The sequence below is a fragment of the Cornus florida genome, unplaced genomic scaffold, assembly GCF_030987335.1.
Source record: "Cornus florida cultivar Cherokee Brave unplaced genomic scaffold, ASM3098733v1 CherokeeBrave_3.0.0_Hap2_Chr01, whole genome shotgun sequence".
Taxonomy (NCBI): domain Eukaryota; kingdom Viridiplantae; phylum Streptophyta; class Magnoliopsida; order Cornales; family Cornaceae; genus Cornus; species Cornus florida.
In genome coordinates this window covers 16808983-16827217 of record NW_026775571.1, presented here as the reverse complement: position 1 = coordinate 16827217, position 18235 = coordinate 16808983, and the positions used below count along the sequence as shown (strand labels likewise).

Genomic DNA, 18235 nt, shown 5'->3' with positions numbered 1-18235 from the left:
CATGGGTATCTTGTTATATGGGTCGACTCAAACATGACATAATAATTACAGTTTAATAAATATGTTAATACTTGACAAGACATTTTTTATTTGAAAGGTTTATAAACCGATTGGTCGAACATGAACACCATGTCTTAATTCGGATCGACAAACGGATATTGTCCCAGTGAATTTATTTACTAAAAAGTGATTTGCGCACATATTGAAAGTGGTGCTCGAAGGGCAGTTTGATAATTCTTATTTTTCACAAAATCATAAATATTTCACCTAATTTGTATACTAAAACTATAAATTTATATATAATTATTAGAAAAATTACCGAATGTACATTTAAAGTCCTCGAATTACACAAAATTTTCGTTCAAAAATGTGTTATTGTACATGGCAACCTAATGCATTTTACAGTGAGTGCACTGGTGAGACTTGCTCTTACCAAAATATATACGTACGTGGATGGTACATTTCACTCTTTACATAGGTTAAACATACCCTTCAAATAAACCAATGTCCTTAACTATATGTAACATCTTTCATGACTAGCAAATTTTTTTTCTTCTAATGGACTCATTTTAATTTAGTTCAAAGTGTATAAAATTACATTGCATTTCAACACAATTTATGACAATCACTGTCCTAGAATATGTTGATCAACAACTCTTTGCAGTTGAACACAGAACTCTAAGCCTTTTTTTTTCTTTTTTTTTTTTTGCTTTTCTAAATGAAGATAATACAAGGAATTTCCTCCCTAGGACAAAAAAGAAGGAATTTCCTCGCACCAAATATCATTCACATTTAAGTGCACGAGTTATCTCCCATGTAGCTGCACCATATTCTTGCATTAGACTGTCGTCGAGTCCACGCTCATGCCCTGTACAATTCACTAATGCAACAGTAAATCTCTCGTTCTCCAGCGAAGAAGGATACATGATTTGTTCTTCCTGAGATCAAAACCAAAAAAAAAAATTGAAATAGAAACAGATATTAAGAGCGAACAAGAAAGATTCACTAATGCAAACATACAATTTATTAGTGGAGTACCTAGTTTCTGGCTGACAGTGAATTTTCAATACAAGAAAGATTAAATTTTCAATATGAGAATTGTGATACAGTGTTAATATATGCACACACATATATATAGCAATAACTGAATAATTCAACAGGAAAGAGGCTGCACCCTTTTGCCTACTCTTATTAAAGCTTGAAATAGTAGATTTCATCATTTGCTTCTTGTTATTCAATTATCAGAAACAACACTGTTATTAAATTTTTGTCTGGTAGTTTTATGCATGCTTTTCTGTGATTACAAGGATGATGAGAAATAAAATCAAATGTAGATTATGGCATTACCACAATTGCTCCCCTAATCAGATTCAGAAAAGAAAAAAAAAAAAATTGTTTGGAGATTACCTCAGGTAACTCGTAGAAGTCATCAGGAGATATTTGCAGTAACTCTGTAGCAGTTTGACCACTACACCATGTAAAAACTTTTGCACTCTCATCAGCAAGAGTTATTTTCAAATGGAAAGTGCGCACAACTTCATCATTGCAACTGCAATGACAGAATTGACACTCAACACCACCGTAAGGTGTCTTCTCAACAAAATGACCGCAACAGGCATGTGAAAATCTCGTATTTACATGACAATGTTCGATTTGGTCAAGCCAAACTGTACATATCTGCAAATTTTCACCAAAGGGGAAAACGCTAGGTTAGGGAACGAGTACAAATGCTCCAATATGCACCATATTCTATACCATTTGACAAGACTTACAATTTTATCTTTTATTTTATTTTGTTCTATTAATAAGTATATGTGTGCCATCTGCCGCTTGATGCAGTTTTCATATAACAAGGATAAAACATAATGTATTGACTATAGATAAAATTGAAACATCTTTTCCTACCAATAAATAAATAAGGGAAGAAGACAGAGTAAGCAAAATGAAGCACAGAAAAGGCATTCAGAAGTTTTTTCATGAAAGATGAGTGCAAGCCAAATTTTCATAAGAAATCCATACATGTGTACTGCTAGTCTGGCTGGATAGATCAGAAAGATATGATAACTTGTGAAGACAAGATGAGTTCAGCAATGCTGGCAAGCAACTAAGGTTGATAAATGAAGCTCCAACATCATTCTCAAACCACAATACTTCAAGGCTGTTTAAAAAAAAAATGCAATGGATGAGACATTCCATTTACACTATCAGAATAACAATGAGCAGCATAAACTACAAGCCATAAAATTTTAAGAGAACTATTTTACCCACGACGATTTGAGGAATTTAGAAATAAGCTTCAAGCGATCAAATCATCATTCATAGTTAATTCATAAAATATTATTATTATTATTATTTATGGAAATGAAAAGGTGATAAAATGTGGAATATGCTCACCTTTTTTGTTTTGTCATAGAGCATGTCAAGCCAGATATATATACAGTGTGACCAAGGCCTAGTCTTCCCAATGACCTAAGAAACATAATTTCAGGCCAAGAATATATAAACTATGAAGAAGTTGTTGAAGGAATGAATGTAATCCAATTTTACAATGGAGAATTTAGTCAAGTATTAGTACCAAGATCCAACAAAATGCAGCTTTGCCCAAATTGCACCAGTGGTATCTTTAATCCTCAATGAGAAAATAGAATCCGTAGTTTTTCTTTCTCCCATCATGTCTGTAACAACACCATAGAGGCTGATGCTTGTCATCTTGTCACGAAGATCATTTACAAATGACTGCAAGACTTTGAAAATGTAAGCAAGGTTAATAAGAATTCATCACACAAGAAAATGACCACATGTGCGTAGAGAACACAGAAACTAGATAGAATAATTGAAGCCCTGTTCTTGACTCAACTTCAGAAAATCAAGAACTAAGAATCAGACACTTTTACGAAGGTGATATGTTCATAATCAGTGTTGTTAAAGGCGCGCCTAGGCTCGAGGCTCAGGTTTAGCGCCCGTTGTCATACCAGGCTCACTGATGTTTACTAGGCGCGCGCCTCGGTTGCGCCTCATCCTGTTTGTGAGGTGCGCCTAAGTGCGCCTCACTGATATCTGTTTAAAAAAATACGATTGTTCTTTTTCTTAAGCCAAAAATGGTACTTTTGGCAACTTAATAAACAAAAAAGAGAGCTCAGTCATACGATATAAGGAACTTTTGTTCAAAAGAATAAAAAAATAAGAAAGCCCAAGAGTCAAAGTGTTAACCGAACAACGATAGAATGAGATTATGAGACGAAGACGAAGCCTTAGTTGCAGAGATGAACGACGAAGCCACGTCAATTCTTTCTTTTCTTTTCTTTTTTTCTCTCTTCTCCTCTAGATCTCTCCTCTCTTCTTATCTTTGTTTACATCTCTCTTCATCTACTTCTCTCATCTCTCTGTCTTCTTTTTTTTGCTCTATTTTTTCTTCTTTTCTTTCTTGTTAAGAATTTTTTATTTTTAATTTTTGTTAACATATTTATTTCTTTTTGTGATTTGTTTTGCCATTCAAAAAACACATTTTGCTTTGCCTTTCAAGAAAACAGATTTGTGCTCTGTTTTATGGTTGTTGGATGCTTGTATAGATGGATTTACTTTGTTATATTTGATATTAATTTTTAGAATATTGATATGACTTATGAGATATGAATGTTATTATGCTAGTTTAAATTTTCAATTGTGCGCCTCACTTTACTCAGGCGCGCGCCTCGCGCCTAAGCTCCAAAGGACCTCCAGCGCCTTGGTGCGCCTTGGGCCTTTAATAACTATGTTCATAATGGAAATGTGTAGGAATTCAGGTACCTACACTTCATGGACATTCTTAGACATGTGTCGTACACCAAATGTACGTGTATATAATTCAAAATCAATTTCACTATTTCAGACGCTTTATGGCCATCTCAAACACTTATGACTTGTGTAGAACATACACACCTCCACAGGAGCCATGTCCAACAGTCTTGGAAGCAAGATGGCTACACCCCAAACTCAAACTTTCATTTTTTAAAGAAAATTTGACATTGTACACATATCCCCCGCAAGTCAAGAAATTCTTTAATGCAAAACATGAAAAGGAACGTAGTAAGAGAGTAACAAAAAAGAAATAATACATAAAATAGTAAGAGAGTAACAGTAGTATGTAAAATAGTATAGTCTTTATGATATTTGTCAAGTTTCGTCTTTATATTGTGCAATTCTTCACTAAATTAATCCTCAAGAGGGTGCTCCCAAGAGAATGCACGAGACGCCAAAGGCGACCAACTTATAGTTCAAACTATCCAAAAAAATCCAAAAGATGTCCCGTAGATTTACAAATTACGCTCATTAACCCAAAAGTGTAAAGAAGTCAATATATTCCATTTGAGAGACCAAAGTTCCAAACAAGAGTCTCATGTCCATCAAAGGATCTCCTATTTCTCTCGCACCACAAACCTTTCACTAAATTAAATCTATATGGTTGTCTTATATAATAGATGTAAATATATAAATATTTTTAGCCACATATTGTCACGTCTCTGTCAGGTATTTCCATGTAATCATTTCCATATTGTTTACGAGTCTTCCATTTTATCTGTGCTATTTAGCCCAGAAAAAATTAAAAATGAGTACAAACTTTTAATGGCATTATTGACAGGTACAGGGTAAAATCCTAAGAATGTTTCTTTGCTTTATGTTTCTTCTGGACAACAAATATGTAAAGTATATACCCATTCCTGACAGTTCAAATGCAGCAAAATAAACTTCAGAGATCTTGAAAATGAATATAATGAAAACCATGAAATCATAGGAAAGTCTGAAAAGAAATCAGGTGACTTCTACAACATCTGAAAGCACCATCAACAGATTCTGCCAGATATGTTGAGCAGAAATATCCAACATAATTTAAATGCCAGCATAATCCTTCAAGCATCTATGAGTAGATTATTGACTTCAACAATGAGATGGTGCTTGTGGTCATAATTCAATCCTTGCTTTATTAATATACCAAGTCCACTGTCTAAGTTTAGTAACTAACCGAGCAAGCATAGTTTAACATGAATTGAAGACAGAAAAAAACAACAGACACAAACCCACAAAGATAAATGGATAACATAACTACCTTTTACAAGTAACTTCGATACAAATTATAATGGATGGATATTGTATGCATTTGATAGGGAAAGGGACAACAAGCAATTGGTAAGAAAAGTTTTGGAGCCAGCTCCAAGGCCTAATCCCAAGAAACTCTAAATTAAGAACAAAATTATTGAGGGGGCAGATTCATACTAAAGGGAAATCTATCCTACAACATGTTTGAAGTTGAATAGCACTGTACCCACTTCATTGGATGATGCCACTGCACAACATTAGAATTAGGATATTATGGTAAATTATGATACTCAGCTCAACAATGATCATCACCACTGTGTGCTGATCAATTTCCTCACAATCAGTGCCAACAGCTGTCAGCGGCAATAATTACCTCCATCAACAACCTCGAACCACAATCATCTTCATCACCTATGTTGTTACCAGCCCTACATTGCAGCCTTCGCTGAGTGCCGTCAGGCCCATCACTATCGTTACCACCAATATTTTATATCCTTTTTAAGTTTGGATGTAATATTGAAGAAGGTTGGATTTAATAAATGCATGTCAGCACTAACAGTGCACTGGCAAGATCACTTGGTGTCCAGTAAAAGTGAGTACATAGATACCTACTCCACATGTGAAGTAGGATAGCATTTCCCTTACTAAATTTTGCAGGCATGACACACTTGTAAGAATACTTCAAGCTAATGGCCCAAAACAATATATAATGCGTCTTAATTCTGATATCAATGAAAACAAATGGTGATAAATCTAAATACTTTTTTATGTGTAAAGTATTGAAGATCGCAGTAGACTCACTCTAAAAGGATAGTTACTGAAGTCAATGGAACCCTGAGAATCGCAGGGCAAGGTCACTTGAGAAAATTTTGGTCCCTGACTTGGATCTAATGCACTCAACAGCCTTGATCCTTGATACCGATTTTGAGTCAATGCTATACATACCTGACAAATGTAAAAGTCAACTCTATATCCGAAATTTAAAATGCTTTTCTTTAATATTGTCATTCATTACTTACCTGTTCCTCATGTTGAATGAAAGGCACCAGGTATAATTGTGTTGCACTACCATATTCAAGACAAATTTCTTCGCATGTTTCAGATGCACTGTCAACTGAACTTGCAATAAACGGTCTATCCAGTGCAAGCATACTTCCGACACTGAAAAGAAATTGCATTGTGATGCAGAAAATTGCATTATGGGCAGATATGGAAGTAAAGCTGATGTTAAAGAAGCAATCCAGTGTTATGGTCTACCTTAAAAGGTCGGAAAGAAGAACCTGCTCACCCCACAATAGAAATTTTAATCTGACACCATTATTATCCACAAGACTAATTTGTTTCCTCCGCAAACTACCATTATTTCCTTGTATTTCCAGTGACCCAATAGATTCAATCCTACACAAAGTGGTAAAAAGAGAGTAAAGAAAACCTTTATAACATAGAGAATCTAAATATCATAATCTGAAATTATTTATGGCTATGAACTTCCATAATAAATGCTTGCTTACTCTAACAATATGGGTTATTAATTAGGTAAAAAAATAATATGGGCTATTTGATGGGAAATGATTTTAGCATGGTCATCCACTTTTATTAGAGCAGGTAATATCATTAAAAATTTTGTGATGCAATTTCAATCTTCATAATGTTTAAGATTGTGCAACAAAATGATTGATTAAATAGAACAAGGGGTATAAGAACAAAATCTGTAGTGAAACAACAGGTAGTTTACAACGCAGTCAAGTTCTTCAAATTGAAAACTATATTAATTTCTTCGTTAAGTGCATTTGAACAATTAGTTACCACTTCAAATATAAATTCCACTTAAAAATTTGATTTTTTTTGATAAATAAATAATTCATTAAAAAAAAAAAGCGTTCAAGAGGAGAACGCATCCCTAACAAAACACAAAAACCTGGGAACCCTAAGGCCCCAAGGAAGCCAAAAACTCAATCGTCTCATCAGCAAAAGAACAGAGTCTACCCGAACCCCAAAAACAAAGAGAGCTAATAACAGAAGATTTCAAAACAGTGATGGAAGATCCCTCTCCTTCAAAGGATCTTCTATTTCGCTCCCTAGCACCACCAAAGACATAAAGGTGCCAACCTCCAGAACCCTCGAGCCTGTGCTCCCACCCAAACCCCTCTCCAGGTGTCCATCAGGCCTCTCGTAGATCTAGGCATGACCCAACAAACTCCAAACAAACCTAGCAAAAGGTTCCAACAATCAACCGCGGACAATGCAAGAGAAGATGATCAACCGACTCGCTATTGCATTTACACATGCAACACTAATTCACCGTGATAAGCTTTCTCCATCTCAAATTATCCAATGTCAAAATTTTACCCCACACAACCATCCAAGCAAAAAAAGCCACTTTCAATGGCGCTTTAGTGTGCCACACAACCTTCCACAGGAATACCACCCCATCCAAATCCACCAGGCATCCGAAAAAAGATCTCACACTAAACATTCCCCTGGCAGATGAAATCCAAACCAAAGAATCCCTACCTCCTCCCCAGATCACCTAGCTATACAACAACTCTAAAAAACCAAGCACATCATCCATCTCCCAATCCTGAAAAGAGCACTGAAAGAGCACATCCCAAACCGGTCTCCCACTATCAAGACGATAACAGTAAGCCACCAAGGCATGCCTATCCAAGTCAGTCTAGGAAAAGAACATGCTAACGTGCGGTCTCCACACCACACATCCTCCCAAAACCGAATCTCCCTACCATCATGAAATCTGAATCTGATATGCTTAGAAAACTCATTTCATCCCTTCCGAATGTCTTTCCAAACACCTACCCTGTAACGCCCCGAACCCGTGGATCTGGTCCGTTACCCGGATCCTTACCCGAACCCGAGGTCAACTAGGTCATACCGTTAATTTTCTTGAATCTTTAACCATTATACCAAGTAATCCAAGGTCCCAAAATGTCCCGAGTCAAACTCACAAGGAGGTCCAAACAATACAGGTTAAAGAGGGACTGTCAGCCGGCTAATGGCCCATGGTCTGCCGGCTGACAAAGCAGGATCGGTCGACTGACAAGCAGGATCGGTCGGCCGAAACGATGGTGAGGAAAAAGGGCTCTCGGGACTTTCACTGTACAGGCATTTCGGTCGGCCGACGATGGGTTTCGGTCGGCCGAACCTGGGGTTTTGGTCGGCTGATGAGGAGGATCAGCCGGCTGAAACATGCATCCCTGGTTATCAACTTGCTGGAAAGGTCACTGTCTGCACTCTCAACCCACCCAACCTTCACTGAACCTGTTTAGCGACTGATTCCGAACTCAAGGTAACGAAATATGATGATACAATCTTAAAGGGTATCATTAGTGAATCGTAATACAACATTCCCTTTTCATTGATCAACAAGTGTACACTTAGTGCCAAATTTACAACATTTACAATCAAGTGTTATGGTTCAAATACATGTCCATGGTTGACAAAAATTAATTACACTTTACTAAAATTTGAGACTTTACAAAAATGGGAAATGCACAAAAGATACAACTAAACTCCTAGTCATCTTCATGCTTGTGGAAGGTCGGCGTCCACTACCTCTTTTCCGGTTCCTGAAAAATATTAAATGATGGGATGAGCGTAAAGCTCAGTAGGTAGCGCCTAAGGCACACCCCTTGTAGCCTCGTGAATCCAAAAAAGGAATAGAGCAATAGGAGATAAGGATCATACAATGTCAGGGTAATTTCACATAACGATCAATCTCAAGTATACACAATCTGATGCAATGGAATGCAATGCGTGCCAATGTCACTCCCCATTTTCATCATTCAAAACCATCATTTTCAAACGGTTAATATAACCCGCCCTTTAGTGTCCCTGACCCTTGGTACCCCCGCGGCGTCATTTTGGGCCCAGCTAGCTCAACCACGCTAGGGCAATCTCCCTAGTTCCCTCTAGGCGATATTAACCCTCCGGCCCTTTGGTACCCCCGCGGCGACCGGGTTTTCACAAAACCTTTTCATCAAAATTCTCCCGAAAATCCCCCTTTTCATTGTTTCAAAGAAAAATCATTCCCATCCATGCGAACCCAATGATGTGCATATATATGTCTCAAGCCTTCAATGCTATGCTACGAAGGGATTTCCAACAATACAATTAGGCATACTTCCCAAACATCATAGCTAGCAATTTTATACACTTTAGGCATTAAAACTTAACATTTATCATGCTTTTTCAAGTGAACCAACAATTTCACATAATCACATGTTTCATACACTCAATTAGATCATCTAAGGAAGCAATCAACTTAATCTAAGCACGCTTGACTACAATTCAAGTAGAGAAACTCACAAAAGTACAAGAAAAGTATGAATTAGAAACCCCTACCTTAAAATGATGCAAAACCCCCAAATTCTTCTCAAACCCTAGAATTAGAGATCCTCCAAATGGAAGCCAAAAATCGATTGGCTCCGATCAATTCGAAGCCCTTGATGCGCTCTTTAATTTGCCGCAAACGGCCCCACAAATCTCCAAAAGTTGAGAGAGAGATCTAAGATTGAAACATGAAGGAAAAGAAAAAGAAAAAGTGAAGGAATAGAGGGGAAGAGAGAGAGTGACGGGAGAGAGAAGGAAAATGGAGACCAAAATGAGGTCTTGGTCCATTTTCTAAAAGTTTGTGGGCCCTACCATGTTCTTTTTATTTTTCCTTTTTCTTTTTGCTCTAATTTACACTACACACAACACATACACACACATATATGTACACATTAAATCATAACCATACACTACACATTAAATACAATAAATATGATGCAAATGGATTCAACTAAAATCCCCAGATGCAACAGTACCGGCAACAGGTCCCACACGGGACTGTCCGATCCGAAAAGCCGAAAAATGGAAAGATAACCACCCTTACATTTCAAAGAGTCCTGGACTCAATGAAATGTCCCAAACAATTCTCAAACATGACCGGCACACCCCGCAGTGTCCAGTTCGCAAAACTGTAAAAGACGAAAATGCCCTTGTGGAGACAAAATTCCAAAAATTTGAAAAATGCAGAAAATCAAAAACATCACATACCCCTCCAGGCATAGACACCCCCGCCAAGTACGCTTCTTTTTCTTTTTGATAAGTAAAACCCTCAAGTACGCTTCTTTTTCTTTTTGATAAGTAAAACCCTCAAGTAGGCTTCTTAGTATGCTCAAGGGGAAAAAAAGAAACTTTTGTTTTGCAATCAATGCATCAAGTACTTGTATTTTCTTTTTTTAGTTATCCCTAATTTAACATGCTTCACATCACATCATGGTCGTATTTGATAGATCATATTGTTAAATCTTATCCACCATTTGATTTTCATTATTATGTTCTTCATGAGCTCATAATTGACTACTTTTATTAATAGTGTCTAGTGCATAATTCTAAAAATTTATGATAATGATATAATATAATAAGTTAAAATTCTAAATGACGAAGTGCTTTATTTGAACATTTTCTATGGAATTTAATTCAGTTGAAACACGCATGTTTTAAGGATATGATCAAATCCATTTAGCTATCCTTATTAGTTGACATGTCAAAAATCTACCCAAAAAACTATGGGATTTAATTCAGTTGAAGCACGCATGTTTTAAGGATATGATCAAATCAATTTAGCTAACCTTATTAGTTGACATGTCAAAAATCTACCCAAAAAAAAAAAAATTGTGTTACATATCTTGTTTCAATTTTACACTTCTTTTAACCGAAATGCATATACAAATTAAAAGTGTATATGTACATTTATTTAGATAACCTATTGAGCTCATTAGCTAATTTCCCTCATTTATATATTCAATAATTTGTCACAAATTATTGTACATTTTAAAATTTTGAAATGATCTTTAATTTGCATTTTCATAATTACAAACCCCTTTATTCACTTAGGCTCGGCTTTACACTTAGCGTCCATAGATTTTGGTGCCTTAGTGCATCTTGAGCCTTTTTTAATAACGATGACACTGAATGTGCTTGATGAAAGGTGAATTATTAAATTTTTTATTATAAAATTTCAAGTGTTCAAAATTTCCAGCTCTACTAATTAAACAGATTATAATTTTACAGTGCTAGATTTCAGTTTTATCAAACAGCATTGAAATTAACATCAGGTCAATTCTAAAATTAGTGGATAGACTGAATGCATCTTACCTTGCATATAACGAATAAGAATCCCCTTCATTAACTGAAGAGAAAGAAATGGAAGAGAAAGAATCTGAACAAAACTGTGCTCCCAGCAGCATTGCATCGTCATCTTGGTCCTGCATAAAAATGTAAATGTAACCACAATAATGAAAATAATGTTCCCACTCAATTCTTAAAAGATCATATTAACACTCCCAGGATAACTTGAAGTTGAAACAAGAAGGAACTCCACTTCATACAAACTACAAGATGTGGATTGAAGAATGGATATCACAAGGTCAAAGTTGACTTAAATATATGATTAAAAGGGAAATAAATTGTTGACTTATAAAGTAACTCAATTTTGAACCTAATATTGATTTAACCTTAATTAATTGTTGAATAATATACGCAGAATGCTTTGTATAAAATGGAAATTCATGTTACCTTATGGATGTATTAGTCAATAGTTAATTAATCTTTTGATTAAATTTAGATTAATTCATGTTATCGTGAATTAGTGATATATGTGTAAGAGGAGTGAGAAGTAAGTGAATCATCTCCTTCTACACTGTCCAGTGGCGTGGGACGGTTGGGCTATCTTGCTTGCTATTTTTGACATGCATTGGGTGGTGCCGAGTTCCACGAGATGTACTCTTGAAGCTTGGAGAAGGTGAGTAGTGGGGAGCCAAGCCTGAAACACGCGGAGAGTAGCCCCCGTTGCTTGTGGTGGGGCTTGCAGAGAGAAATAGAAAATCCTTTTAAAGAAAGGAGGCTCCAATTTGGGCTCTTAAATTTTCTATCCTTAGTTCTTTGTTTTGTGGACTCACGGATGGAACTAAAAAACTATAGATGATATTGTGGACAGGATGAGGGTATGGTGGACCCTTTTGGGTCTTTTTGTGCTTTTGTATATAGAATGCGCTCCTCTCTTGAGCACACTTCAAAAAAAAAAAAAAAAAGTCAAAATATTTTATTTGTCAATCTTAAATACAAATGAATTCCAATTGTTAGACTATTAAATGCCAGGGGAAATTTTTTTTTATATAAAGATCAATTGATTAGAGGGTCCAGTTCAGCAGTTTAACGTTTGAACATCAGTGGCATTGGTGCAAGTTCAAGCCGTAGAGTAGCCACTCTATGAAATATCAAAAGTTAGGTTTGTCTCAACACTCCGGTTCTCCCCTTAGTGGGACCAAAACTGGGTAATGTCCCTTTTTAAGGATATCAATTGATGTTTGAGGCTATAGATATGCATAGTTTATCCTTTTTTAAAAAAATAAAAATAAAAAATGAGAACCTTTAGAAGGTCCTTCCAACTTTTAATGTTATCCATACATATGACTTCAAATTTATTTGTGTAGTCCAAACCTATTCTACTTTCAAGATATGTTTAAGGTTCAAAGCTTTTGAAATCATCTCTTTTCTTTCATTTTGACCAGTTAATGGAATAATTGGTTGACTATGAGTGAAGAACTGAAGATAAGAAATTCAAAAGGGAACGAAATGACTCACAATTTCCGAATTTTTCAACCAAATCATGTATTACTTGAAATTCAAACAATATTCCATTTAGTCTCCCAATAAAATGTTTCTAGAGTTTAAGTCTTCAATTTTAGAGCATATGAACAAGAACAAGCTGGGGCAGTAAAATATGGCAGCACCAATGGCAATCCCATTACTATTCTTATTTTGAGGCTTCTAAAACGAATTATTTATGTATTTAAAAGCAAGAGCTCAACCTCATATTCTATATATATTTTTCAAAATACTCCCTCCGTCCCATATTAGTTGTCCACTAGGCCATCTTTCTATTTTTAGTTGTCCCACAATAGTTGTCCCATTTCAAAACCCAATGTACTATATTTTGTTATATTCCCAATTTATCCTCATTACTTTGAAAAGGATAAACATCACCATGGACCCCACCAATTCAAAACAAAGGGTAAATTTGAAAATTCATTCATTTCAATGTTAAAAATATATATATTAATGCTCCGTTCAGTAGGAAGGAAGAAAATTGGATGAAGGGAGAGAAGAAGGGAAGGATGAGGCATCCCTAGGGAAGAGATTATGAACTTCCCTCATTTTGTTTAGTTGGATGGAAGAGAAGAGAAAAGCTGACAACTTACTTTGTTCGTTAGGAGAGACGGGAAAGAGAATTTTAAATTATTTTTACCATTATACCCTCACTACTTTTGCTACTCATTTGAACCTTTATTATGCTATAAGTACGATTAATTTCACTCTAATTTGTTGTTTGTCTTATATATATATATATATAAGTAGAATCATATTTCATCATGAAAAAAAAAAAAAAAAAAAAAAGTAGCCCACTATCTACATGCCTTGAGGGACCAGAGAGAGGGATTCCATCATGTCCAGGTTTTGTCTTTGAAAAGGAGTCAATAATAGGTAGCTGCATATATAGGTCATCAATATAAAAGTTCAGCATAGAAATTAATCAAGACAGGGAACATTCAGGTGCAGTAACTAATGCTTCAAAGGTGTGGTCCCTGAACCTGTGCCTTTGCTGGTGCAGCAGGTGGTGTCTCTGCATAAACATTGAAACTTGGAGCAATTAGGACTTGGTTTGGGGACTTTTGACGATGCTACTATATTAGGGTTTTGCATGAGAGATGAGATTGTGGAGTTCATTATATTTATGAAGGATAATTTTGTAATTTAACTTTTTTATAATAGCTCCACTTGTTTTCTCTTGTGTTTTCCGCCCAAATTTGGGCAAATGAAAATTTATAAAGGAGGAGGGATGCATCCCTCCTATTATCCTTTCTCTCCGTGTCTCCTTCCTACCGAACAAAGGAACTTTGTTCCTTCCCTCCTATTTTCCCTCCACCCATCTTCCTTCCTTCCTTCCTACTGAACAGTGCATAAAAGTCATTCTCTTAAAATGAATAAAACTCCCCGGAAATTTCTACAATAGCCATTGGATCAAACTACAAACCTGAAGAGGGGAAGGTGGTAAAATGAGTGTGACACTTACCTCATCTAACAGTATCACGAGGTATTCAGTTGGCAAGAGACGTGGAAAACCAGATCCTTCAGAGGCAGTTCGAAGATAGCATCCTGTGAGGAAAATCTCCCGCCCTTTCTTAAGAATCCCGTTGCTAGGATCTGCCAAGTTGTAATATCTGGCATAGAATGGATCTTAGAGATCTTCATAGATTAGTATCAGTAACATATGCACACTACAGCACAAAGTAAGCATATATGTCATAGCTGATATTCAAGGGCACGCACAGTCTTATGTATAATGTAAAGTTAATGTCAAGCAGCATTGCTTCATTCAGTTCATGACATTGTGCAAGTGCTTGTCACAAATAGAAACATTGCATAATAATTATGAATGTTTTATTCTGCCATTAATAAGCTTGACGGTAGCTTCAGTACACAACCAGTAAGGACCGGCAGATCACCAAGTAAACAGGGGGGGAGAGAGAGAGAGATGGCAGGTACTTGGATTTATACCATTTCACCAAAAGAAGTTCATAAAACAAACATATGAGTTGAGTGAACATTTGGTTCAAATATAGAACCAATGTTCAAATTTGGAAGAAGGAATAAAAAAAAAAAAAAACGAAGGGCAAGGATTATAATGAGCCAAAATGCATAATTATCTGGTCTGCATACCAATGTAAGATCCCTGTGAAAGCTAGATTGCCAGAAGATATCATTAAATCAAATACAAAAAAAACCCATTAAAAAGAGTAATTTTTCCTGCACAAGCTGTCAATTATAGCACTGGCAATGAGAATTATACCAAAAAAAGCAACCATATATCATCTGCAGTAGGTACAATGGAACCAGCTATACATGCAAGAACTTGAAATAATCCAAATAATAAATATCGGGACAATGGTTGTATTTTTGTGAATGGGGAATGTCCAATTTAATGAAAAGATACTTTTTAGTACAAAAGTACAGTGAACATCATCTACCTGCGGTGAAGATACAGATCAATGGTATTGGAGCTCCAAAAGTCCCCCAAACTAAGCATGTAAATGTTTGTACCTACGAGATTAAAAAAAGTCTATGAGCGACAATAGCAATTACATCTCAACATAAAAACTATAAATAGATGCCATACAGCAAACTGGCACTGTATGCAAATAACAAATACAAGTCAAAGCTTCAAGCAATAGTGAGAGCAATTGTAAATTAAAACACTGCAGTTGAAGGCATTGCAAAATTCATATAACTTTACCAAGGCTGAATTTACCATTGCATTGCAATCAAATGATCATTTGTTTTTGTAGGTAATGAGCTGCAATTAAATGGCCAATCAAATGCATGAAAAGCACATGATCAGATAGTTTGACAAATTTTTAGTTTGACAGATAGTTTGACAAATGTTTTTTTTTAGAAGTAAAATATTATAGACAGCACTCAAAAGGGGAGTGCATCCCAGGGACTACACAAGGGCCAAATAGGGCCCTTAGACGCTCACAGTATCCACAAAGTCCACTATCTCCCCTATGGATTTACAAAATCTCCCCCTAATCCAAAAAAATAAAGTACTAAGAATAGAGAACTTAAGCACACTAATAGGGGCTTCCTCTCCCTTAAAAGACCTATTTCTTTCTTTCCATAGGGACCACCACAAGCACAGAGGTGCAACCCTCCAGATGACACGGACCTGGGCTCCCACAAAGCCACCCCTCCATGCCTTGAGAACATTTCTACATTCTGAAGGTGCAGTAACTACTATATATTTGTTGCAAAGTTGCAAGGCGTTGCTAGACCTGCCTCTGCCCATGTGTTTGTTGCCTATGGTTTGCTCATAAAGCCATCATTTGAGAAAATTTTAGTGCATTCTGGCACAGACATAACCGAAGTCCAAAAATTCATTCGGACCCAATAAATTGCAACAGAGAAAAGATAAAGGAAGTTCATACCTAAAAGAATATAGTAATGATTGATAGCTCCAGTCAAATGAGAAAACTATACAGTATTTAAAGTGATTAACACAATGTGAATTCATTTAATCAAGTGGCATCAACAATCAAAATCATCATCCTATCACACCAAGGATCATATAGTACCTGGCAGAATAAAACTGTCGACAATAACAGCTTCAATAACACTACTTAAAGACAAGAATTTTTTCTCATAAATCGAATCAATGGTGACAGTGTTCGGAAGCTTCACCCTTTTGTGCTTCTTTTTCAACTCATTAATACAATCCGGCCGTTTATTTGGAGCAACAGTCCTTCGTTGTTCACTCCAAGCCTACATATAAAATGAAATAAAGCAAATAACAAGAATCAATCATATATATATATATATATATATATATATATATATATATATATACTGTAGATGTGTCAACAAATGTATAATAGAATGAACCTGAGAGAGGTCGGAGAGTAGAATTGCAGAGGTGACTCCACTTGAATAAGCGATACAAGTCTTGAGGATCCGATTTGCGATCCAGCTCCATCCGGGTCCGTTGAACTCTTCTTCGGTTTCGTCTTTATCGGGTGACAAAATTGATCCTGCATAGTTGATAAATCGAAGAAATGGATCTTCTTCTTCTTCTTGGTGGTGGTCTATGTCCATGGTTGAATCTTCAAGATGATTTGCTATGCGATTGATGAGCGAATGATCGGTGAGAGAGTTCATTGTTCAGAATTCAGATCAACGATTGAAACCCTTAAAAGCTTTATGCTTCAATTGGGGTGTGGGATCTCTACTGTGTAAACCCCAGAAGATCTGACATTAAATGTTTGGTGGCGAGTGTTTGTGATGTTGAATTAAACCTATGTATTTGTTATTTATACAAGAAATTTATACGAAAATGGTGACAAATTGAATTTCAATTTCCCCCCAAAACAAAAAAAAAAATCATTTCCCCCCAAAAGTGTCTCTATATGTGATTCCTCAAATTAAACTTTAGATCTCCCTCTCAAATTCAGGTCTCTCTCTACCTCTTCAAACAAGCAAAACAATGTCTTTCTTCAAAGAAGTTCCGATTTGAAGTATACAACATTTAGGTAATGTCATGGTTGGTGATTAACGAGCTTCAAACAAACAAAAGGGGACCTATTCTGAAGAACATTCCAGCAACAAGAAGAAGTTCACCATACATTCTGGCGAAAAGTAGAAGTTTCCGATCATTATTCGTAGGTGGTGATTGAGAAATATTTGTAATTTTATTCGAAATTATAAAACAAACTTTATCTTATTTAGCAGTGACATTTGGTAACAGCCTTGGTAATTTGTCTTGATGAGCATGGAATCATGTAACACCAGAATTTGAAACTTGGTTTACATTGTTTGGAGGCAATCTGAGATTTAGTTTGTTTGTTCTTCTGCATTTTCATAATTTTGAGTCAATCTAATATTTAATTGGTTTATCCTTGTGCATATTTATGTTAAATTTGCAGAGTGTATGAATTTATTTATCTGTTATAAGTGTTGATAATAATTGTATTAATAATATAAAATTCATTCTAAGTTTTATGTATTTGATAATTAGGATGGGAGTATTGAAAAAAAAATAGATTTTGCATCTGATTTTTAAAGTATTATAGTTAATGGCTAATCTGTTGCAGTAATTAATAATTCAAGTTTACATCTGATTTTAGTAATTCGATTTGCGATATATTAGTAATTTTGTTTGTGAAAGAACCCCTTCAAAACAGTGTGACTATTGTTTAAAAAAATTAGTTAATTGAATTGAGAGATAATCTTAATATATTTTTCAGTAAAAATATCTCTACTGTTGCATTGCTTTCGTATTAATTTTTATTTTATTTTTTAATTTTTATAGGGTACACTTGAACACTATATTGATATTTAATTTGAATAATATGTTCATATAAGTGATGCCAGATGTTGAAAGATGTTATGAATGTGTTCATATCCATGATATTAGTATTGCACTTAAATTAGTGTCGGACAATTTATGAATGTGTTGATATGCATCATATTGCCCTATTTATTAAAGATGTAATGGTTTATTTATTAAACTGTTGACATTTGTTTATAAAATATTATGTTGTTCAGT

At 35.5% G+C, this 18235-nt stretch overlaps 1 protein-coding gene across 1 annotated transcript; it reads right to left on the bottom strand.

Annotated features, from left to right (window-relative positions):
* Positions 1 to 82: 82 nt before the first annotated feature.
* On the bottom strand, positions 83 to 17395 carry LOC132293205 (uncharacterized). The gene is made up of 13 exons (XM_059790582.1): positions 16576 to 17395; positions 16269 to 16455; positions 15165 to 15237; positions 14210 to 14357; positions 11233 to 11342; positions 6331 to 6471; positions 6093 to 6234; positions 5875 to 6018; positions 2576 to 2736; positions 2395 to 2469; positions 2020 to 2158; positions 1408 to 1677; positions 83 to 938 (listed from the first exon to the last, which is right to left on the bottom strand). Exons 1-13 carry the CDS (start codon positions 16846 to 16848, stop codon positions 783 to 785), a joined length of 2019 nt encoding a protein of 672 aa, XP_059646565.1. The 5' UTR covers positions 16849 to 17395; the 3' UTR covers positions 83 to 782.
* Positions 17396 to 18235: the final 840 nt, after the last annotated feature.